The sequence below is a fragment of the Meriones unguiculatus genome, chromosome 6 (assembly GCF_030254825.1).
Source record: "Meriones unguiculatus strain TT.TT164.6M chromosome 6, Bangor_MerUng_6.1, whole genome shotgun sequence".
In the NCBI taxonomy this organism is placed as follows: domain Eukaryota; kingdom Metazoa; phylum Chordata; class Mammalia; order Rodentia; family Muridae; genus Meriones; species Meriones unguiculatus.
Window position 1 is genome coordinate 21,976,974 of NC_083354.1, and position 24,475 is coordinate 22,001,448.

A 24,475-nucleotide genomic window follows, 5' to 3' on the forward strand; every position below is an offset into this window, starting at 1 on the left:
CTGATGTGACTTCATATGCTGTGGAGGGTTGGTATGGGGGCACCTTCCCATTTCTGAGAAGGGGAGGGGAGAAGGGGGGAAAGGATGGGAGTGTGGGACTAGGAGGAAAGGTGAAGGGGGCTGCATTTGGGATGTAATGTGAACTTAAAAACAATCTTAACATGAGTTATGACCTCTTAAATGCTTCCTTCAATAACATTTAGGATTTCTTGTATCTACAGATACTGAAATACAAAACATATCTCACCTGTAGCTTCCATGGCTTTGGCAATCTGCCGGAGAGAGAAGCCCATTTCCAGCAAGGGCACTGCAATTGCTGGGGGAGGAGGAGAGGTTGAAAGTCTGCTGCTTGGGTCTGACAAGGCTGAAGCAAAAGAAAGAGCAAAGTGGGCTTAAATACTACACACCAGAAGCAAAGCATAAACATTGCAACTGTGAGACTTCAATTTCCTAGAATTATTAGAACTAAATACAAGTTTACTGTTAAAATATGATAAATAAAGCTGGGTGTGGAGTTACATGCCAGTAACCCTAGCACCCAGAAGGATCATGACTTTGAGGCAAGCCCAATAGAAGGGTTTGTTTTTTTTGTTTTTTGTTTTTTTTTTTTCCTGCTTGCTTATTTGTTTAAAAACACATAAATGTATTGAGGCAAGCCCAACAGAAGGGGTTTCTGTTTGTTTGTTTTCTTATTGATTGCTTGCTTGTTTAAAAACACAGAGATATGTTGAGGCAAGCCCAGTAGAAGGTTCTGTTTTGTTTTGGATTTTTTTGTGTTTATTGTTTACTTGTTTGTTTAAAAACATAAGTGTGGGTAAACTTCTCACAGCAATATAGTGCTGTTGCACAGATAAGTAAATCTGCTCATAATAAAAATTTAAACATACAAAAATTTGCAAGAAGAGCACAAAGAATTTTTTTTCTTCTGAACTACTGAAGAATTACCAGCAAACCAGATGCTCTAATTTCTCTGAATGTTAACAGGTAATGCCTATTACCTGTAACAGGTAACACATCGAGTTTAGAGATTAGCAACGTCACCATTTAATCCAGCCCCCAGTCTAGTCCCACACCATGTACTGGTAATATTCTTTATAGCAAAGGATCTAGGATCATCTGTGCATTTTATCTGGTTGTCAGGGGTCTTTGATTTCTTTAATCTCTTTGGTTTGCCTCTGCTAGTACTAGGGATTGAACTCAGAGCCTTAAATGACAGGTAAGCACTCTTCCTTTCTATTTTTACTTTATATTTTGAGACAAAGACTCATTAAGTTGTTCAGAATGATCTTAAACGTGTGATCCCTCTGCCTCAGCTTGAGTTGCTGCTCAATCACTGTGATACATGAAATATTAATACTTAGTTATTTTGCATAAAGGCCTTCAATTTGGATTTCCTCTGATGCTTGCTTGTGATACTTTGTAATAGTGTGGGTTATGAATGAAGCTACACTTAGAAAGGCATTTATAGCACTGAATATTGGCCTATTAGAAAAGAAGGACGGGCATATATGATTAATAAGCATGTTACTTTTCTCTAAATGGCCATAATTCAATATACAACTTAAAAGATAGAAAGCACTGAGTTCGAAGTATAGTTCTCTTTCATTAAATCATTTCTTTATCTTCAATTAAGAAAAGACACAATGATTATAAATCAACATCCATACATCTAGAACGCAAAGAGGTTCAAGTACTGTAGCCTAGGACAGCAAATTCACCTGTGCGGTTAGCTGGCCTTGTAGACTGGGAATCAGGAGAAGTTAAACTCTGCCTCCTTCCTACTTCATCAGAAGGAGAGGTTGGCAATGACGATATTGGAGGAGTCTGTGCACGACGTGTAGGAAGTACAGTGGTGGTTGGATAACTAGAGAACATTTGCCTTTAAGAAAATAACAATGCTTAGCCAAAAACAAAAACAAAATTCCAACTGGGAAAGAACAGACATGTCACAAATGTTTTTAAAGAACAAATTATAACCAGAAAGACGGCACAAATTAGCTATAACTTAATACAGAGTGATAAGGGAAAGATTCTTCAGCATTAAAAGCAATTATGTCACAGAATACTCTTAACTACAAAAGTAATGTACTTTCCCTAAAAAAAATAGTAGCAACATATTGGGTAGTGATACAGAAATTACAAAAAGAAATTAACATTCTTTGTCTTTATGGTGTTTTTCTTCTACTATAATATCAAGGTGAGAAGGATAGTTTGTTATGAATATAGTAGTCATGAAACTAAAGAGGAATTTTAAGGACAAGAAACTTAAACTAGATCCTCTCCATGCATGATCCTTGGTTGATGCATCAGCCTCAGCAGGACCCCTGGGCTCAGCATTTTTTGGCTTTGTTGATCTCTTTGTGGTGCTCCTGTCCCCTCTAGATCTATCCCCTTCTTCCATAAGATTCCCTGCACTCTGCCCAAAGTTTGGCTGTAAGTCCCTGCATCTTCTTCGATCCCCTGCTGGGTAGAGTCTTTCAGAGGACCCTTGCTCAGATGTAGCCCATAAGCAGCTCAATCTCTGTGGGTTCCCTAGTAAGGGAAGCAGGGACTATCTCTGACATAAACCCTGTTGTCTCCTCTTTGATCACTTCCTCCTAGTAAAGCGACTTAGCCAGCCCACAGAAGAAGAGGATCCAGGAAGTCCTGATGAGAACTAATAGTCTAGAGTCAGATAGTAGGGGAGGAGGACCTCCCCATCAGTAGACTAGGGGAGAGGGGTGGAGGACAGTAGTACCGGGAGGAGATGAGGGTGGAGGCTACAACTGGGATACAAAGTGAATAAATTGTAAATAATAATAATAATAATAATAATAATAATAATGAAGGAGGAGGAGGAGGAGTAAGAAGCAGCAGCCTAGACTAGAGATATGCCTCAGGTGGTAGAGGATTTGCCTAGCATTCACAAAATCCTGGGTTCAGTCTCCAGCCCTGTATAAAATTTGGTGTGGTTGCATATACTATAACCCCAGCAATTAGGAGGTGTAGGCAGGAGTTCAAGATCAACCCTGATCTTTTAGAGAGTTCAAGGGTAGCCTAGGATACACGAGACCTGTCTCAGAACCAAAAAACAGATAGGAAACCTGAGGTTACTTTAAATATAAATCCACTAGCTATGAAATCAACACATTGATATCAAGTATTAGCCTATAGGAAAGTTAAAGAAATGGTAAGTGTGCGGTTACTCAGCACAGTTGAAAAATAGTGTGTGTGTATGATACAGCGGAGGGAGTTAACATGTGGGAGGCTATGGTGGTGTGAACAGTGTGTGGATGATGGGAGGGCGGACACTGACGAAAGGAGCAAGTCGGGCTACACCCCCTAACCAGGAGCTTTCTCTTCTCCGTAAGTGCTGGGGGGTAAATGCAGGGCCACTTGCATATGCAAGGCAAGGGCAGTGCTCTACCACCAAGCTTTAGTCCCAGCAATCAAGGAGGTTTCTAGCTTCAGAAGAGCACTGCTGACCCAGTCAACCATGGCACGTGGAGGGAACAGCAGGCTTGCGGAGTTTTGTGGGGATTACTGTAGCTCTGATCAATTCCAAGCCAGTAGTGGAGAAACACAGACTGAAAAGAAAGGAAGATTCTCAGGGTGTGGCTTTGAGTTCAATCTCTACTACTAAAGAAACAGGAAGTCATCTGGTGGGCATCTATTGCAACAAAGAGTTAGGACTCGAGTTTTTAACCCTATGCCCACTCTGGTCAGAGCCTCAGAGGAGACAAGAGGCCACAGATTCTCTGTGAGCACTCTTAAATGCAGGAAGCACTAAAAACCACAAGCATGTTTTATTAGCATCTCCTAGAATTATGACTCAGTGAGAGAGCTAATGAACAGGTAAACATCCGTGCTCCTCTGCACAAATATACTGTAGCAACTATCAAAATGTGAGCTGACGATCAGTAAAAAAAACAAAACAACAACACAAACACAATGAAAATGTAAACTATGGGCTCTACAGACCTACTAAATCTGATTTACTGCAGCATACAGTCCCAGAACTTTCAAGTAGCTCCTAGACAGTAAGGGCAGAGATGAGCTCCCCTTCTACTGTCTAGTTCAGTAAGAATAATGGAGATCTATCCGAGAGGACATGCAGAGAAAGGAGGATAAGGGAGGCTAGATTGCTTTCCTCACTTCATTTAAGCCACAGTGAAGAGAGGTCACAATAGTCTCTTCATGAAGAGCCTCTAAAGCTTCACAAGTGTGTATTTAAGTTGCAAACTAAACAAACAAAAAAAAAATTTTAAACAAGTTAACATTGTACAGAATTCACAAGCTTACTACATAGAATGGCTGAAGAAGCACCTTAAAACACTTTCTTTTCATTTGAAAAGTAGACTTACGTGATCATAGAGTGAAAATGAAAGTATAGAGCTGTTCAGCTGGCTCACAGGTGAATAACCTGAGCCCAAGGCATGATGAGTTCAATTCAATCCCTGCAACCTATGCAAGGTGAAGAGAACCAATGCCCCAAGCTGTCCCTGACCTTCACATATATACTGTAACATGTGTGTTGTCACGGCAGAGAAACATTAAAATAAACGTTTAAAAAAATATTCAAAAGGGAAAGAACCTGAGGAAAAATTATTTCATGCAGATGATTTTTCTTTATAGACTTTACTACTCAAAATTCAAGTACTGGACTGGCATTATGGCTCAGTAATGAAATATTTGTCTATCATGTAAGGGTCTTGAGTTTGAATCTCAGCAGCCACCAGCCCTCCGGCTCTCACCATGCCCTGCCCCAATAAAAAAAGAAAACGAACCAATTCATTTACTCTCTGAAGAGAACAAGTCTTTAAAAGCTTGGTGGTACGCACTCACACTCTCACTAAGACAGGTTTTTACTGTCCTAATATGATCCCAGGCACTTTCCAGCTCTACAATACCTGGATTTTGGCACACTCTGCGTACGAGAAGCAATGTGCTTTGAGAAGCACAGGCATCAGTGTGACAGACTTAAAGGCCAACTTCTCTACCTGAGAAGACTCAGCGGCATCACTCCTGGGGACTCAGATGCAGGCACCGTTTCTGTGTCGGTGACAGGAGTGGTGGCAGTTGTGGTGTCCTCCAGGGAGCTGCTCATAAAGGAAGTGGTGCTTGATGCTGATGGGCTGGTGGTAACTGGTGTCTGTGCTTGCTGAGCTTGGTCGCTCTCCTCAGCTTGTTGATCAATCTCTGCAAGTCAAAGGTTTAGAAAATAGTAAGGACTGGCCTTTTAAAAAAGCAACAGTCAAAAATGGAAAACTAATTTTAAAAGTTTCTAGGGGTAAGTGTGGTCATACACACCTGCAATCCCTGCATGTGGGAGCCTAAGGCAAGATTAAGTACAATGATATCCTTTTGCTATGTAGCAAGGCCAGCAAGACTACATAGTGAAATCTTGCTTCAAAAAACAGAGAAGTTTCTATACATGTTCTCTGAAGGAATTAAAAAAAAAAAACCACAAAAAACATTCTTATATACCGTTCTCCCTTTCTTTTTCTCTCTCTCCTTTCACTATTATTGCACTCATTATTCTAAATTCTATAGGCCCTTGCAATTAGTTCTGATTTTAAAGAATTCTCTTAGAAATGCATTAGAAGTGGGATGTGGTGATACACTCTTTTAATCTAAGCACTCAAGGGGCTGAGGCAAGAGGACTGCAAGTTAAAAGCCAGCCTCCTTAACCAGAGCCTGTCTCAAAAGACATGGAGAGGGGTCCTCTAAATATATCCAAACATTAAAACTATTTGCCTAGCATTTTGATGTTGATGCTTACCTCCAGTGTTGACAAGGGCATTTAAATACAAGAAGAATAAAAACCTTGACAGAAATTTCACACTGACTATGACTTGAAGGGGGTGTGTATGTTAAAAAAAAAAAAAAGTCTATCATATTTATAGTTTCCTTCTCCAGTAAAGGAGCAACAAATAAAAATAAAGCAACAGTTTCTACAAAAACAGCTAATTCTAGGGCTGGAAAGATGGCTCAGTAGTTAAGAACACTGGCTACTTGTCCAGACAAGTGAGTTCAATTCTCAGCACTCACATGGCAGCTCAGTTATGAGTTACAGTTACCATCTGAAATTCTAGTTGCAGGGGATCCAATGCCATCTTCTGGCCTCTGCAGGGACCAACCACACAAGTAATGCTCAGATACACATGCAGGCAAAACACCCATACACATAAAATAAAAACTTAACTATTTATAAAAATATAATTTTATTAGGTTCACTAAATGGCCACTTCCCTTACTAATCAACTGAGAACATGTCTACTTACATGTACCATGAACCTCTCCTATGTACTATCTAAACTAAGATGTAACAAGAATGAACACAAAGGAAAGGGAGAAGCAGAAATTATAAAGATCTAACCCTCTTTTCCCTTTCTCCTCCCCTTCTTTCTCTATTACTTTTTTTTTTCCTTTCTCTTCTACCTGTCCCTTTAGGTAGGGTCTCATGTAGCTAAGCCAGGCCTCACAACTGACTTATAGTCAAGAATGTCCTTGAAGTTCTGATTTTCCTGCCTCTATTTTCCAAATGCTGGGCTTCTAGGCTTGTGCCATTTCCCCCAGGATAGCATAAACTTCTTTTTTTATTTTTCTTTTTAAAGCTATTTTTATTTTGAAGTTATTAGTATTTGCTCCTACATTTTTTAATTTATTTTTTTATTAATTAGAGTTTATTCACTTTGTATCCTAACTGTAGCCCCTTCCCTCGTCCCCTCCCAATTCCACCCTCCCTCCCTCTTCTCCACCCATGCCCCTCCCCCAGTCCACTGATAGGGGAGGTCCTCCTCCCCTTCCATCTAATCCTAGTATATCAGGTCTCATCGGGTGCAGCTTCATTGTCTTCCTCTGTGGCTGGTAAGGTTGCATCCCTCTGAGGGGGAGGTGATCAAACAGCAGGCCACTGAGTTCATGTCAGAGACAGTTCCTGTTCCCATTACTAGGGAACCCACTTGGACACTGAGCTGCCATGGGCTACATCTTTACAGGGGTTCTAGGTTATCTCCATGCATGGGCCTTGGTTGGAGTATCAGTCAAGAAACATCATTTTATTCACTGCTGCCTCTAGAAATTTTCTAGGTTCTAGAGAGGTACATTCAACAAATAATCTTTGGAATGAATCTCATCTTTCTTTAAAAATTTATTTTATTTCCCAAACTGAGGATAAAGATAGGCAAAGCCAGAGTCTTTTTCACATAATACACTATCAATGAAACAGCACATATTAAAAACATCTCTGAGAAGTTTTAAGAATATCTTTTGAATCAGATCAATAAAAACAGTTGGATACCTTTTGAAGAACGAATTAAATATCAGTTGTTTTCATCTGTTTCTTTTTTTGTTTGTTTTTGTTTTTTGGGAGATAGGGTTTCACTCTACAAGTCTGGCAGTCCAGAACTCACTACATAGATCAAACTGACCCTCAACCCAGAGATCTCCCTGCCTGTCTCCTAAGTGCTGGGATTAAAAGTGTGTACCACCAGACCTGTTTTAATTTTAGCTTTCTAAAATTTAGTGAGTTATCAAATTCTAGTGTTTATTTAGATTTAAAACAGAAAACTACGTGCATACAATGATTGCTTAAGTAAAAATAACAAAATGACCATTTATCTTACAAAGATAAAACAATGTGCAAATTTCTTTGGCCAAAAAAAATATACTTTGACAAACCACTTTTAGGATTATATTACTTTTGACAGTTGTGAGTATGGTTTTATCAGATAACTTACCTTGCTTAATTTTGCCCCCAAACTGGTCCTCCAAAAGCCCATGGACCACCAGTTTGTAAATCATAGCTTGAGCTCGTTCCAGATCAGCTAACCCCAGCGCTCGCTTTATGGGTGACCGCATCACTGCTCGCTTCACCATGTGCCGCATCAGAAACTGGAGAGCGGCTCGCATCTCCACATCCTCGTGAACAACGGGAGAGCTTGCACAGTCTGAGTTGTGGCCATTTTCAGCTAGAACTTTTGGAATCAGCAAGAGTTCAGCGTATTTACTGCAGCCAAGAAGAGCACTAAGTGACTTCATAGCACCGAGGTAGAGATAAGAAAGCTGGACTGCTCTGATTTCTGACTGGGCTATGTCATGGGTTTTGGCTATATGTTCATGATTTTTTCTCTTTCCATCTGTTACTTGATGTTGGGATTCCACACCTGGCAGTGTTGGTTCTAAAGAAAATGAAGCTAATTCATTTTCTGATTTGGAGCTTGTGGTACCCTGACTTTTGACATCATCAGACATTAACCCTGTTCGCACTTCTAAAATGGATTCACTTTCAGGTTTCTGCTCAATGTCCCCCTTTTCCTCAGACTCATGACGGTGTTTCTTTTCATGTCGCTTGATGCTCTGTTTCCCCACATCTTCATGAATGCCTGTCAGATATGTTAGGTCCAGCAGCACAGAAGCTGTCAGGCCTCGGAATCGCGCCACATCAAACAGCAGTGGTTCACAGGGTTCCAGGTTATACAATGGAGTATCACTAGGCGACCAAAAAGTTGGGAAGCTTTAATAAGATCAGAATGACACAGGAAAAAGCAAGTGAGGGAAAGACAGGAGGAAGGTACAGAAAATAATGTAGACAAAACAAGACGCATCATGTACACAATGCAGAGAATAATTTACATAAACTGACATCATTACAGAATGAAAAAATAATATGAGGAAATAGAGATGTGATACTAAATGCAACAACAATGAAATGCACATGTCCTTTCGAATGAAACTATTTATCACTACGTATTGTAAAGTAGAGTGAGCAAAATTCCCATAAGGACCTAAGTCTAAATATCTTGAGCTTTGAAGGCATGTGGGCTCTGTTGTTAGCACTCAACTCTGCCATGATATTACCCAAGCAACCACTTATACACTAAGCAAAAGAACATGGCTGTGTGACTTTACTTACAAAATTGGAGTTAGGCAGATGTAGTCTTTTAGAAGCTAGCTGGGAAATTTACATAATAATGCAGTCTGTTGAATATGAAGCAGATCTTTGTAACTTCCTTCAGAGGAGACTTTGTCTCACTGAAAATTTTACTTTGTGGTCTTCAATTGATAATCATAACTTGTAGCTTAAGCAAGAATATGATTACATGTCCCTGATATTTGGCACAAGATTCCTGAAGTCTAAGAGCCACATTAATTACAGAAACTATAATAAAAAGCCCGCAAGTATCTCAAGTTTTGTTGTTATTGGCTTCTTATTGGTTTTGTCTAGCTTCCTAATATGATTTTCCCTTTGCCACATTGTTCTTTTTTCCTGTTATTAAGCATTTTACTATACTGTATATACATATACTAACAAGATATTGAATCTTTGGTGAAGCAAAGGTAGACACTTTTATGTGATTTTGTAAAGCTGTCACTAGGTTTCTTAGCATAGTGTGAAGTGGAGGGTGTACAATAAAGTACATTAATACCTGAAATTATATATAAACTTTACATATATGTGTTTTCAACTAAGAGAGACTATCACATTTATTTAATCCTAAAGTAGTACTACTTTCATTAAATACTATGGATCACTGTTTTAAGACAATGTTCTGTCATATTAATATATAAGAACTGCATTACTTAATATAGTCAACAATTACATAATTATTATTACCAATGAAGCCTTATTTTCCAATGATAAAACTATGTACTCAGATATGTGAGATTGTTTATTAATGGAAATATTTAACATTTTTGACTATATGAAGTTTATATTTGAAGCTCTCTATATTCAAATACACTTAAATACTTTTAAGTATCTTGCTTGTGTCAAGTAAACATAATTCTCATAACTATTCAAAATAATGTACATTGAGGGGTGGAGTATATGTGTTTTAAAAGGACAGGCTGGAGGTGATGACATGCACGTGTGCTCCCAGTACTCGGGAGACTAACCAAGGGGAGTAGGAGTCTGGGGTCTGCCCGGGTTACACAGCACATTCCAGGCCAGTTTAATCAACATTCAACCACAAGAAGAGTTGGGAGGAGCCCATCAGGGGACTGAAGGAGGGTTCAGTGGTTAGGGACACTAACTGGTCTTGCAGAGAAGCAGAGTTTAGTTTCCAGCACCCATATGGTGGCTCACAACTGTCCCAAGCTCCAGTTCTAGAAGAGGAAGTCCCTTCTGACCTCTGCAAGCAGAAGGCACACAGGTATGCAGGCCAAACACCCAATGCACAAAAAAATAACAATTTAATTTAAAAAAGGCAGATCTCATATGTTCATCAATCACTTAGCTGTTCCTATGACAGGGCCTTTTGAACCTAAAGTCTCATCAATAGATTACCCGGCTGGCTTTGTAATGTTCAAGTGTGTAATGGAAACGATCAAAAGGCAGGAGACAGGTGGGGCATAGCTCACTGACAGATCACTTGTCCAACATGCAGAAGACCAAGTATGATCTCTGGCACACATACCTCCCCGCACCAAGAAGCAGGAACTCAAATAAAAAATAGCAGTTAAACCTAGTGAACTTATCAGTTCATTACCAAGCAAATTTCAAAACCTATTTTATAAATCACTCATATTTTAGTAAACCCAAATGATGTATCTAGCCACACAGAAAACCATTTTCAAAAGTTAACTATCAGTTCACCTACAAAACATTATTACTCACTGTCTAGGCAATTGCCCATTTCACCATCAAATACTTATCTGCTAAAAGCATAACTCAACACATCATACCTGATGGTAATTTCTGCTTCATCCCACTGGACCTTGGCAGATGTGCTGCCTTCTTTGACCACTCCCAGCAGCGTGGCATGGCGCCCAGTTTGCTTGTGAACACACCGACCTCCAACTCTAAGACCAGCATCAACTCCTCCTATCACTGCTAGCACGGGCCACACCTCTATGCAAAGAGTCCTCAGCTGCGGCTCTGAGAGGTCAGCAAGACCATGCCTACTATGTTTACCTTTTTCTTCTTCTTTGTTCTCTTTATCCTCTCTCATTTCATTTTCCTCTCGGCTCTGAACCGAGCGGCTTTTCTTTAGCTTCTGACCTGACTCTTTAATACATATCTTAATTTTATGTAGCCTTTCCATCATCTTTTTGTTAATGCAGTAAGTCCAACGGTCTGTCCGGTGAAGGATACGGATAAGCTGAATAGTAGCCTCAGCTAGCACTGCTGCTACCGGACTACAAATAGGGTCTCCTGGAAGTAAATCCCGTGGCGTGCCACGCATCTGCATATCACATATTTTCACCTACATAAAAGAAGAGAAGGTGGGATAAATGATATTAGCATGTCTCCTTAACTATTTGTCAATATTGGTTCTAGCAAATAAAATCATAATTTGAACTAGTATTAATATGTTATAACATATCAAGTGACACCCCCCCACAACAATAGGCAGAAAACATTAGAGAACCATGGAAGTGATTAGCAATGTAGTCCTTTAGAATGCCCTACCATAAACAGGAGCCTACCACAGAGGGCCTCTAAAAGACTCTACCCAGCAGGATACCAAAGCAGATGCTGACACTCATAACCAAACTTTAGACAGAGTGCAGGGAATCTTAGGAGAGAAGGGGGAGATAGAAAGACCTGGAGAGGACAGGAACTCCACAAGGAGACCCAACAGAACCAAAATATCTGGGCACAGGAGTCTTTTCTGAGACTGATACTCTAACCAAGGACCATTCACGGATATAACCTAGAACCCCTGCACAGATGTAGCCCATGGCAGCTCACTATCCAAGTGAGTTTCCTAGCAAGGGAAACAGGGACTGTCTCTGACATGAACTCAGGGGCTAGTTCTTTGATCACCAACCCCAGATGGGGGAGCAGCCTTGCCAGGCCACAGAGGAGGACACTGCAGCCAGTTCTGATGAGACCTGATAGGCTAGGGTCAGATGGAAGGGGAGGAGGATGTTCCCTATCTGTGGACTTGGAGAGGTGCATGGGAGGAGATGAGAGAGGGAGGTTGACATTGGGAGGGGAGAAGGACTATGGCTGGGATACAAAGTGAATAAACAATAATTAATATAAAAAAATAAATATTGAATTAAAAAATGTCCTGCCATTTGAATCTTTTGTAGCTCATATGTTCCAAAGCAGTTACAACCATACAAAGGATAGATATGAACAAGGCATATGTAGCTGACTCAATTTAGTCCAAACAAATGTCTGGAAGAAACAGTAACTATCATCCTCAAATCTCTGGATAGTATTGAGTCTTGGAACTATCCTATATTGTTCTAAGGGCACAAATGTAAAATTAGAAAAATACACCACTGGGATAGTCCTAGTATGAACACGTACGGCAAGTAGGACACAGAAGTGAAGAGGAAGCTGGTGTGGTGCCCTGTAGTCACAGCACCTGGAAGATCCTGAGTCCAAAGCCATCCTTTCCCTGACAGTATACTTGAACCCTGGCACCAATGTCTTGTACAAAGTGGATTCTGATGTGATCTGCTCAGAATCATGCTTTCCAACATCTGTAAACCTTGGAGAGTTCACCCAGCCTTAGGATTCTAACCGTAAATGTATCTATTCTGTCTGGGGGATTTTTCTGATGACCTTCAAAGTCCCTGTGAGTTCAAAACAAGCCTGGGCTATGTAAAAGACCCCGTCTCACCTCCCTAAAGATGTTAAAAGAGCAGTCAGACTTGGATTTAAATCTTAACTGTTCACAATCTTGGCAAGTAATTCAAGTCTTAGTTTCCTCACCTGAAAAAGGACACTAATGACAGTACCCATCTCCTACTCTTATTTTAAAAATAAAAAAACTGATACAGACAGAACACTTAGTAGTACAGCACTAGGTTCATTGTGAATAGTTAATGCTAACTTTTCTTCTACAAAGAATAGTACAAGAGCTTCAGAATACCACCAGGGCAAAATATGATATCAGGTACTCAGCAGCCTCCATTTTACCCACAATTTATTGGCTACTTATTCAGGAAGTTCCCTGTCTTGTGAATGGCTAATCTTAGATTATACTTCCTTAAAACTTTAAATATATAAAGTATTAAATATATTTATAATTAATTTATATAGAACTACCACATATAATTTATTAGAATACCACCACTCTTACTAGCACAGGGAGACCCAAGAGATGCTTGTTTCTGCTTTTGTTTTAGATGAAAAGAACAAAAGCCGGTTTCAATGAGACTATGTCCTTAGTACTGTTCTCACCACGTTCAAATCTTACAGGGTCTGAGACCTCTCCCACATGAATGAAAGGTAGTTTCCCTACCATAACTTCAACTTCCATTGCTCTACTGATGTTACCTTATTACACTGGAGTACTGCTGCACTTCTCATATCTATAACTACCAATGAACCATAATACACCTAACATACTTCTGGAATTCTCACGGTGCCACTGTTTGTATGTTGATTTGCTATCCAACTAAAATGCCTTAATATGGAGTAAAAGACAATTCCTAAAATTATCTCCCTTCTAGAAAAAGGACTTCTATGGGTCAGGTACTTTTACTGGTACTGACACCTTACTATTTTAAGCCTTTAGTATCATACTAACATAACACTAATTTAAAATGACCAGTGTCCCATGTGCCTAAGTACAGGCTGGGCTTCTGTTACCTTCTCACCGGGGTTGCTGCTATAGAACATCACACATGGGTACAACTCTGCGGCATCCACATCTTCAAAAGCTAACTTGGGTTCCTAGAATGTAACAGAGGAAAAGCAAAGGATACTATGTAGCCACATTAAAAGTCAAAGGTTATAATAAGATAAAACAAAAGTTACTACAGCCATATACCAACTGCCCTTCCACCCAGGGAATGCTAATTTAGAATATGTAATCCTAAACTGATCCTAAATATGTGATCCAACTAAACTGTTGCTGGTTTCAAAAATCTGGTTTGATCCTTACCACCATCCTCTAAGTTTGACACTCATAAAGATTTAAAAAAAAAAACAGAAAGCATTAAAAGAAAATAGGAAGAGGAAAGTAAATAATCTATATACTAAATAACCAGTACTTGATAACTTGAATAGAATTTAAACTGGGCGGGGGGGGGGGGGAAGAGTAGTGTTAGTGAACAGGTTTCAGTACCTCTCCATTTTTCCCAAAGGAAATGGTCCTGGCTTCCATGTCTAACACACAGGTAATAAAATCTCCTTGAGTAAAGCTGGACAGCGTCAGAGTCTGCTCTCCATTGTGATACAGGTTTCCACTGTAAGCCCTATAGAGCCACATGTCTGAGGTAGTACGGTGATTAAAATCATGTACTGGCCAGCGAGAGACTCCAACACACGTGCCCTCATTACCTCTATTTTCCTTCACAATATAAAACTAAAAAAAGAGAGAAAGAAAAAACAACTCATAATGTTCACTAATAATGAAAAATCTGTGTGCTATTACTACATTGAGACTTAGACATGTTTATAAATAGTATTTTCATATTTATGAAAACATATTAACTTTCTTTTCAGCCTAAAAAGAAATAACCTAAAAATGAAATAATTTCAGCAGTTTATAAATATTTTTATAAGGCAAATTTATTCATCTTATAAAGAATAACCTTTGGTTATCTATAACATTTAAAGTAAACAATTTTAGCTTACAATTTAATTATGATGCTGAGGAGTATTTTAGAAAATTATTCATGGAAAGCTTCAACTTCCTATACATAGATTTTGTAACTACTCTCCGTGTATACTTTATTCAGAAAGGATGGGAAACTACAGGAGCTAACAACCTTCCTTCCAATCTTCAAGGGACTGACTCAACTCCCTGCTGTAAGGTTTGCTTCTGACTTACTGTGTTCACTGAGCTTTCTGGTTTAGATTTGAATGGTTTGATTTTATAACCTTCACCTTTCTCCTGACACACAGACATCTCCAAAAGACTAATATTTTCAAGGCTATTTATCAGATATACAATTGGAATAAAGTACTGTTTTATATTGTATATGAGTATATTACCACATGCATGCAGGAGTCTAAAAAGGTCAGAAGAGGAATCAGAACACCCAGAACTATAGTTACAAATGTCCCTGAGCTGCCATGTTGGTGCTGGAAACTGAACCAGAGCCCTCTGAATGAACAGCCAGTGTTCTTTACCACTGAGGCATCTCTCCATCCCCAACAGGTCGGTTTTTAAATCTTATTTTAGAAAGAAAGAAAAAAAAAAAGAAGTTGTAATTTTTGTCCTGACCAACTCCTAACTTTTCTGTTTAATTCTTTACCAAAAAAGTTTTGTATGAAATTCTTTTGTACTTCTTACATTCAATTCTTCTGTACAAAAGGATTTTTTAAATGCTCACGACTAAAACAATTCAAGTTATAATTACTAAATGGTACACCCAGTTTCTTATAGCACAGAGAAAACAAAAGCCCAGAGTCTAGGGAGGTGTGGAAAGGGCATCAAACATTACTATTTCTAACAACTATTCCTAACTGTTCTTCCTATGGAAGGGGAAAATCGGCACTGCGCTGAAAGCTGCTGTGATCACTTGAAACTCAAAATGATTGCTGGACCTCCCTCAAACCTGATTGCCGAGGTAGGCTCTTCTGACTTTCTCACAAAACACTGACAGTCTAGACACACACAAAGACAACAAAATTCTTCAAATATAAAGTCAAGGATAACAATTTTTCAAACTGACTGCTTGAAACAGTCCCTCTGAAGCAAGGAACTCAACTAACTGATTGAGAATGAAATAGAAAGACAGGAGAATGGAAGGCTCCATACGAACAAGCCCCACTGGGATGGTGGTAGCCTTACTTCTGACTATTGGTACGCAGACCAGAGGGGCCCTAACAATTACAGATGACTGGCTTGCAGTATACTAACATATGCTCCACAGGACTATATTTTGTATATGTACAGCAGCTCATAACAGCTGCTCAACCTCAGACTGATCAGAATTGTGTTCCGTTACACTAATACCTAAGCCAGACTTTAAAAGTTAATACAAGTCTAGCCTACGGGCACATGCCCATCATGGAAGCACTCTGAAAAACTAAGACAGAAATCCTGAGCTAAAAACCAGTTTGGAATACACAGCAAGACACTGTCTCAAGAAACAAATAGGAACAACAAAACATTAATACAAAAAGCTAATAATGGTGCAAGGTGCAGTGACACCTATCTTTAATCCCAGCACTTGAGATGCAGAGGTAGGCAGATCTTTTGAGTTCAGACCAGCCTGGTCTACATAGTGAGTTCCAGGACAGCCAGGGCTACACAGTGACTCTGTCTCAAAACAAAAAACAAAAACAAAAACAAACAAAGAATTAAGTCAAGTGAAATATAAGTAGTTAAGTCCAAGACACCTATATGGCACAAGTAAAGTCAATATTACAGTTTGGTCTCACAGGCTGCCTGAGTCCCTGCTAACAGTTTTACTGTAGGACATGATGGCCAAAAATCAAAGAGGTAGATTGCGTATAAAAGTGGTTGATGTAACAGAGAAAGTCCAGCTTCTAAGTTGGCCTTTGGCTGGCACCAGGCAACTTGAAGAATAAACTATTCCTTCCACTGATTTAAAAACAAACAAACAAACAAACAAACACCACCACCTTACTTAAATTATAAGGCTGGCTGTACAGCGCCTACCTTGATTTTCTAAGTAATAAGATTGATGTCACTTACCCACTTTCCTTCTTGGAACCTAAAGCATAAACACACAAATGTCCTGTACACCGCAATTATAAGCCTGCACCTAGTACAAAGCCTAGTCCAAAGTGCTGCATCTTAACAGCTTTCCCAGGCAAAAACATGACATATCTTATGGTATATTCTCACTAATGGGAGAACTGTGTGCCTGTGTGACGCTTTATTTCATACAATTTTTAAACCATCATTAAAAAAAATTAATTTTAAACTAAAGAAGTGTTACATAAATAGCAGAGTTCATGTATCTCCTTTACAGCTTCTACTTACAATACCATGACAGAGCATCATTTACAGAAAATATAAATCTTTTCAAAGATTTTATTTTTTAATTAAAGAACCCAGGGAAATGGAACCAAAAATCTTTTTAAAATACTTTTTTGAGATTATGAACACCATTTCCCCCTTCCCTTTCCTCCCCCCAAGCTATCTGATATGCTCCTTTATTCTCTTTCAAATTCATGGCCTCTTTTCTTTTCTTTGTTGTTTCATTCTTGTCTACAGTTGAGGCCTTCTGCTCTTTCCCCCATTAACATTATCCTTTTTAAAAAACTAAAAGTACAAAACAACTATTAAGAATGCTCCTTACCTTCCATTGATAGCACCCAGAAGTTACCCCGGTTGAGGCTAATCCATATCCTTTTCCTCCGCTGCCATGAGTTAAAATCTGTCCATTTTCTACAATGCAACACTGAGCTTTCTCTGGATCAAAAGAGACTTCTTGAATGGGAAGATTTTCATCTTCTTCCTCCAACTCTCCTTGCTTCTACCAGAAAGGAGGCTGGGTCAGTATTTGGGAATAAACAGACCTCTAATACATTCCTTGGTTTTATTTCACAGTTAAATATCTACCAGTTTTTAGTTACTGAGAAAGGCAGTAGAAATGCAGGGCCTATAAAAAAAGCTTATTGTTCATTTAGGTACGCAGAGAATAATCAAGTCAGTTACACAGACAGGAATCGAGGGTGACTCCGAGGTTTTTCACTTGCATAATAACTAGAACCTGGGAAAGTAACAGAATGCAATGGAGCTAAGGATGTTATTTTTAACATACTAAGTATGAGATGTTTACTAGTTATCATTCAAGCGGTGAGTTAAAAAAGACAGCACTGGGGGCTGGAGAGATGGCTCAGTGATTAAGAGCACTGTCTGCTCTTCCAAAGGACCTGGGTTCAATTCCCAGCACCCACATGGCAGCTTACAACTTTCTATAACACCATTTCCAAGGGATCTGACACTGTCACATTAATGAACATAAAATAAAATTTAAAAAAAGATAGCATTTAAAATTTAGGCACCAATGGCTTAGACAGCCAAATGAGGTTTCTCTGAATATGGAAAAGGGAAGAGGTGCAATAGTTGCAGGGCGTAGGGGGAATTATGACTGGGTCACACAATAACCCAACACTTAAATAGAGAAAGAAAAACCTAGGAGAATAAGAGGCCATTTTCTAAGGTAGAAGGAAAATCAGAAAAACTGTGAAATTGGGGAAAAGGTAAGAATGTATGTATATGAAGTAGAATTTAGAAGGTAAGTTAGGGGAGCCTCATGGCTACAAGGATGGGTACATAGAAGAACCAAGTAGGATGTGGACAAAAATGCAAACAGTGGGTCCTCTACATCTAAGCTTGTACAGCATAGAGTCAACAAACCATAGACTGGAAATGCATATGTTTTATACATAAATTAACTTGAAAAAATTTCCTAAGGCTTCAAAGCAGTTTACAAACGAGCACGCTTAGACTCTTATCAATTAGGAAATATGGTATCACAACTCTTTACAAGAGTTTGCACTGTATTATGTATCAGAGAAACTAGAAATGATTCAAAGTATATGGGAGAACTGCATGAGTTATAAATCAATACTATATACTGTTTTATATATGGGTCAGACTTGAACATCAACTGATCTGGGCAAGCACAGATGGTCCTAGAACTAACTCCCTATAGATACTGAAGAACAACTATAAATGTAATGTTAATACTTTATGGAATTTTGGCATCTTGCGGGATTATAAGCAATTAGATTGAACACATGCTAAGAAGTAGCTGACATGTGCTGATCCTTTGAGATGCTTAGTAGTGAGGACAAGAGGGAAGAACAAGAAGGCTTCATAGAAAAAATACGCTTTGAGAGGGGAGGGTGAAGGAGAAGCACAACTGAGACTGAGATGAGAAGAAGCCAGTAGAGATGATAAAATGCACAAAGAGGATGTGGAGCAAACTCTACAGCAAGACCCCTCATGGCAGGACCTGACAAGAGCTGGCACTAGGGTATTTACTTCTGAGACCTAAAACTACCATTTGGGGTAGAATCGATTACCTGCAATTTTATTTCTTGTTCTTTTTCCTTTATTTGAATAGCATGCTTGGCCTGAGCAATGGGAGTCTCCCACATACAGTCCGACAGAAGAGAAAATAATCGTTCAACAACCTGGTTTATTGAAGGGAAAGGATGATAAAATTTATAAAAAGAAAGGTTACATATTTTTTATGAGGCATCATATACTATACTAACTAATGGGACATGAAGACTGATTATACTAATATCCAACAGTTACTTCTGTAGTTCTATATGCAATCCTTTTATTTTTAAAAGATCATCAACTCATTACAAAATTGCTTTTACATCTCCTTTCTAGATAAAAACATCTGTTTCAGTTTTGCTGTCTCACACATTTCTCTCTAATCCTAAAATTCAATCTACTAGACATGCTGGATTGCCCTTTCCTTTTGACTTGGCATGTATTTTCTACTCCCTACTTCTTACACCACACAACTTATTTTCTTTCCCTTCATTAAGGATGAAGGATAAAGAAAGCAATTTCAGATGCAGAGACTATGTAACTGAAGACAAGACAAATTTATGACTAGAGAATTTAGTAACTCTCAGTTTGGGGTAATGTAAAAGTATTTTCCAGCAATTTTGAAAATACAAACCTGGGCCATTTGGTCATCTTCTACACCAGATTCACAAGCTGGCAGCACAGCCTCAAGGACATGAAGAGCAAGGAGCCTCGTTCTTAAGTTACCAACTAGAGGAATACCTGGGGACAGGCAGCAGATAAGTCTTGTTATCAATAAGATATGACTGGGATCCAGAGTTAAAACTGACCTAAAAAAATTTCCTAAGGCTACAAAGCAGTTTACAAAAGAAGCAGACCTGCATTTTAACCTACTGTCACATGAGTTCTGGCCCATCTATGTCTGTTGTTCTAGAAACATACTTCATGTACATGTTTCAATTTATGTCTTTATTGGACAAGCACTGCAACCATATGAATCAGATGTAGAATATGTATTTCACATACATTAATTCTAAACTCAGAGTCTGAATTATAACTCAGTTTAATGAGAAAACAGAGGCCTGAAGAGTTTAATAATTTGACCAAGACTCCTTCAGTAGAAGCACAATTTTTAAAACGTCTGTGAGTATAAAACCCAAGTACAGGTCTCATTCCCTTGCTCTAGTCCAGGTTCCATTTCAGAGCTTGGTAGGCTTTTGGTTTTTTTTAAGCATTCATACATGCATATATTGTATGTTGATCATAGTACCCTTCACTGTACATTAAGCAATTTGTGCATTTCTAAAATTAGAAAAGGTAGAGACAAAATTTTGGTATGTAAGTATTTGTTCTTCTTATAGACATACCAGTAAGATCAGGTGAACATGAATGAGTATCTTTTACCTTATGCTTTAAAAATGTAATACAAACTTCATGTCATTAAAGGAAGCTGTAAATTACACTAGATAATAAACATTGCTGAATTATATTGAGAATGTAAACATATATAATAACCTCTAACATGAGATACTATATTATGATTCAAACACATTAGGAAGAGATAATGAAAAAAATTCTGTAAATGGATGAAAATGATGCAACACTGTGACTATGCTTAATGCACTGAACTGCATACCTAAATGATCAAATTTAAATTTTTGTTATATATATTTTTTATCAAAACTGTGAATAGCAAAAGACTATCAGTAACCTGTATAAAACTACCAGACTTTTAGACTGGAAGTAGGAATTAAGTTTATTTTAGAACTGTCATAGATACTACACAAATAGACATCACAATCAAGGTAGCTGAAATTACCTCATGATAGAGAGGACAAATTCAGATCTGACCTGACAATCTAAAATGTGAGGTTAGACTCATAGTAAATTATGAAGTACATACAACTCTACTTATTTTCAGTGCATGTTATAATCTGAACAAATAGGACCAAAGTCTCTAGATTAAATCATAATTTCTCTAGCACCACTTGGCATTTTTAATTCTTTACCAATTGTTAACCCTGAAATTGGCACTTTCTATCAATTAAATAATCGGAAGTCAAAGCAGGAAAGTCTTGAAATCGAAATCAGGTACCCACAGTTATGAAAACTTTAGCACTACCTTAATAAAGTGCATGCAGCACATGAAACCCCTCTAAGCAAAGGCAGCAGACATACCTGAGGAGCACTTCTGAGACGCTATGTTGAGAAGCACCTCTGTCCACTTGGGGGAAGCCATTTTTGATTGAATTGCTTTTGAAGACACAACTCTGCGAAGAAAAACTAAAAAATCCCCGAGGTGGAGTTCAGCCGCATGTTGTTTCCTAAGAGTAGCTGCGCGGTGAAGGGAGAAGTCTAGATGTTAGCGGGAAGGCAGCAGGGTCAAGTTTGCCAGCTTACACTTCAACTGCATTAAGCACAAATCTAATGCACAGTCTAGGTTTTCAATATGCTACCAACATTTCAAAACTGAGAGTGGGAAAAGGTGAAAATGTAAACGAACCCTAATGAAACATCTTTTATATGTATGGATGAGAAAAGTAAGCATCCTAGAATGTGTATTGATGCTTAATCCTCATGGTTAATCCAAAACCTCGACTGCTTTTGGAATGACCTAGGAGATGCGCCTTTAGGGGTCCTTGTAAGGGTGTTTTCAGAAGTTGAACCGAGGGGAGAGACCCACCCTAGAGTGGGCAGCACCATCCCGGAAGAGAAGACTTGAGAAAGAGATCCATTTGCAAAGGGACATGCTACACTGACAACAGACATAAATCAACCTTCACAGGAAGGTGCATCCAGCATAGAAGACTTCTATCAGCTGAGACGGATGAACAAGACGATGACAGAACTAAACTGCTGGGAACAGCTGGAGAGGAAACTAAGAACTACTTCTTTACATTTCCTCCAAACAGTACCTTGTCTCTTTATTTTATACAAAATAATTTTTACAATATTAACTGGAAAAACGCAGCAGTACCAAGCTCTGTCTCTCCTGTCTCTCACTCTAAACATGCTCCTACACACCTCTTCAAGAGTCAGCTCCTCTTCTAGGAAGCCTTCTTCTACCCCTTGTACAATGTTTACTACAAGGGGTAAAATGTGTTTACTCTATCTCCTGCCTCCAGCAAGTACTTCTAGAATAAATTAGAACCAAATGTGGTGGTGGAGAAATAGGGTGAGGCAGGAGGATCATAACTTCAAGGCCAGTTTGGGCCCAGAGACCTCAAATATAAGCTGTTTGATACAACTTAAGTGATAAAATTCTATGTTTAAAATAAAGGTCATACTTTCCTTTTAATTCTGTATTTTAAAAGGATTGGAGGTTCTTCATACCTAAGCAGCCTGATTCTGAATGGTTGGCCATTAATAATTATAGCGTTAGACTCCTCCTAGGTGAGTTTCAAAACTGGGCCTCCTCTTTCTAGAACAACTGGGTCTAAGCCAATACCCAGTCATGAAGAAACTGTCTTTCTTTACTGGATATTAAAGGATCCCAATATCTGTTTTCTTAGATGGAGCATTGCTATATAGCTCAAGATGGCCCTGAATTCATGTCCTTCTCTGACCCTACCTCTATGGTGGGAGTTCTAGGCATGTGCCAGCACATCCAGCAAAGGATCCAATTATCTTGGAGCTTTATCGGCTGAAAACGAACTCTACAATTCTTTCCTGTTGTCTGTATATGCAGTACTCAGTACAGACAGGTAAGAACTCAGTACCTCAACAGCTTTTATCCCCCAGTGGATCTGAGAAAAGCAGAAAGAGGCAGGGACACTTTATTTTTACTGGTCATTTTGTGAGTTTGCCTAAGCTCTCTATATAAAGATAACTCTATACACACCTAGTGGGGAAAATCCCACTAGCTTGGGCTTGGAAACAAAAAGGCTAGTCCTTAATCAGAACCATATTACCTACGTTCTGCATAAAAGATTCAGACAGTTCTTTTTTTCTCTCTTTCTCTTTTTAAATTTTATTTATTTGTTTATTTTTTTTAAATTTATTCACTTTGTATTCCCACAGCAGCCCCTTCCTCATCTCCTCCCAGTCCAACCCCCCTCCCTCTTTTCCCCCTATGTCCTTTCCCTAGTCCCCTGATAGGGGAGGACCTCTTCCCCTTCTATCTGACCCTAGTCTATCAGGTATGAGTTTCTTATACTGTATCTGCTTGCAAGTTTACCTCTACCATGACCCTATGTCAATGACAACAGAAACAATACTTTATTACTTTGCATCTGTTTAGTATATTCTATTCCCCCATAAAAGTCAACAATATTAATATGGTCTAAATACCATTTAATTGCAAATATTATCTATGAAATTATTAACAATCATGAAACTTTCATTATGTGACAGATGTGCTTACATGGATCAAGCTATTCAGTCCTCAAAACAATCTTTACAAGTTTGCTCTGTAATTACCTTTATTTTATGGTTGATAGAACTAGAGCAAAGAAAGAAAGAAAGAAAGAAAGAAAGAAAGAAAGAAAGAAAGAAAGAAAGAAAGAAGTAGCTTGCTCTCTGCTATCTATCTATCTAATCCAGAAGGGACTTTTAAAGGGCTCCGAAAGTTATTGTGAGAATAAGACATGGTAACTCACACTCTTTTTGAAATAATGACCAATTTTAAAGCTTTATTCATGTAATTACATTAAAGACACAGGAGATAGTTCTACTGCTTCAGGCACAAATTCTACTGGAAACAACTACCTTCATTTCATTTCTTTTTTTAATTAAATTTTTATTTTTTTATATTAATTACAGTTTATTCACTTTGTATTCCAGCTGTAGCCCCCTTCCTCATTCCCTCCCAAACCCACCCTCCCTCATCTCCTCCCATGCACCTCTCCAAGTCCATGGATAGGGGACATCCTCCTCCCCTTCCATCTGACCCTAGCTTATCAGGTCTCATCAGGACTGGCTGCATTGTCCTCCCCTGTGGCCTGGCAAGGCTGTTCCCCACCTCAGAGGGAGGTGATCAAAGAGCCAGCCCCTGAGTTCATGTCAGAGACAGTTCCTGTTCCAATTACTAGGGAACCCACTTGGATACTTCGCTGCCATGGGCTACATCTGTGCAGGGGTTCTAGGTTACATCCATGAATGGTCCTTAGTTGAAGTATCAATCTCAGAAAAATCTGTGCCCAGATTTTTTGGTTTTATTGCTCTTTTGTGGAGCTCCTGTCCTCTCCAGGTCTTTCTATCTCCCCCTTCTTTCCTAAGATTCCCTGCACTCTGCCAAAGTTTGGTTATGAGTGTCAGCATCTGCTTTGGTATCCTGCTGGGTAGAGTTTTTCAGAGGCCCTCTGTGGTAGGCTCCTGTCCAGTTTCCTGTTTTCTCCTTCTTCCAATGTCCATCCCGTTTGTCTTTCTGAGTAAGGACTGATCCATCTTACCCAGCATCCTCCTTCTTGCTTAGCTTCTTTAAGTGTACAGATTTAGGTGTATTAGATTATATGTCTAATATCCACTTATAAGTGAGTATATACCGTGTGTGTCTTTCTGCTTCTAGGATACCTCACTCAGAATGATCTTTTCTAGATCCCACCATTTGCCTGCAAACTTCATGATTTCCTTGTTTTTCATTGCTGAGTAGTATTCCATTGTGTAAATGT

General features: G+C 38.9%; 1 protein-coding gene across 4 annotated transcripts in view; it reads right to left on the reverse strand.

The window, feature by feature from the left end:
- Positions 1 to 24,475, reverse strand: part of Herc1 (HECT and RLD domain containing E3 ubiquitin protein ligase family member 1) — a 163,842-nt gene that overhangs the window by 53,457 nt on the left and 85,910 nt on the right. For all 4 annotated transcript variants that reach the window (XM_060384853.1, XM_060384852.1, XM_060384850.1 and 1 more), the window contains 11 exons: positions 21,045 to 21,200; positions 19,522 to 19,628; positions 18,905 to 19,015; positions 17,170 to 17,346; positions 14,016 to 14,255; positions 13,538 to 13,621; positions 10,669 to 11,189; positions 7,722 to 8,497; positions 4,980 to 5,178; positions 1,719 to 1,879; positions 248 to 364 (listed from right to left, as the gene is read on the reverse strand). In XM_060384853.1, the coding sequence (XP_060240836.1) occupies positions 248 to 364; positions 1,719 to 1,879; positions 4,980 to 5,178; positions 7,722 to 8,497; positions 10,669 to 11,189; positions 13,538 to 13,621; positions 14,016 to 14,255; positions 17,170 to 17,346; positions 18,905 to 19,015; positions 19,522 to 19,628; positions 21,045 to 21,200 (2,649 nt within the window). The remainder of the gene's footprint in view (positions 1 to 247; positions 365 to 1,718; positions 1,880 to 4,979; positions 5,179 to 7,721; positions 8,498 to 10,668; positions 11,190 to 13,537; positions 13,622 to 14,015; positions 14,256 to 17,169; positions 17,347 to 18,904; positions 19,016 to 19,521; positions 19,629 to 21,044; positions 21,201 to 24,475) is intronic.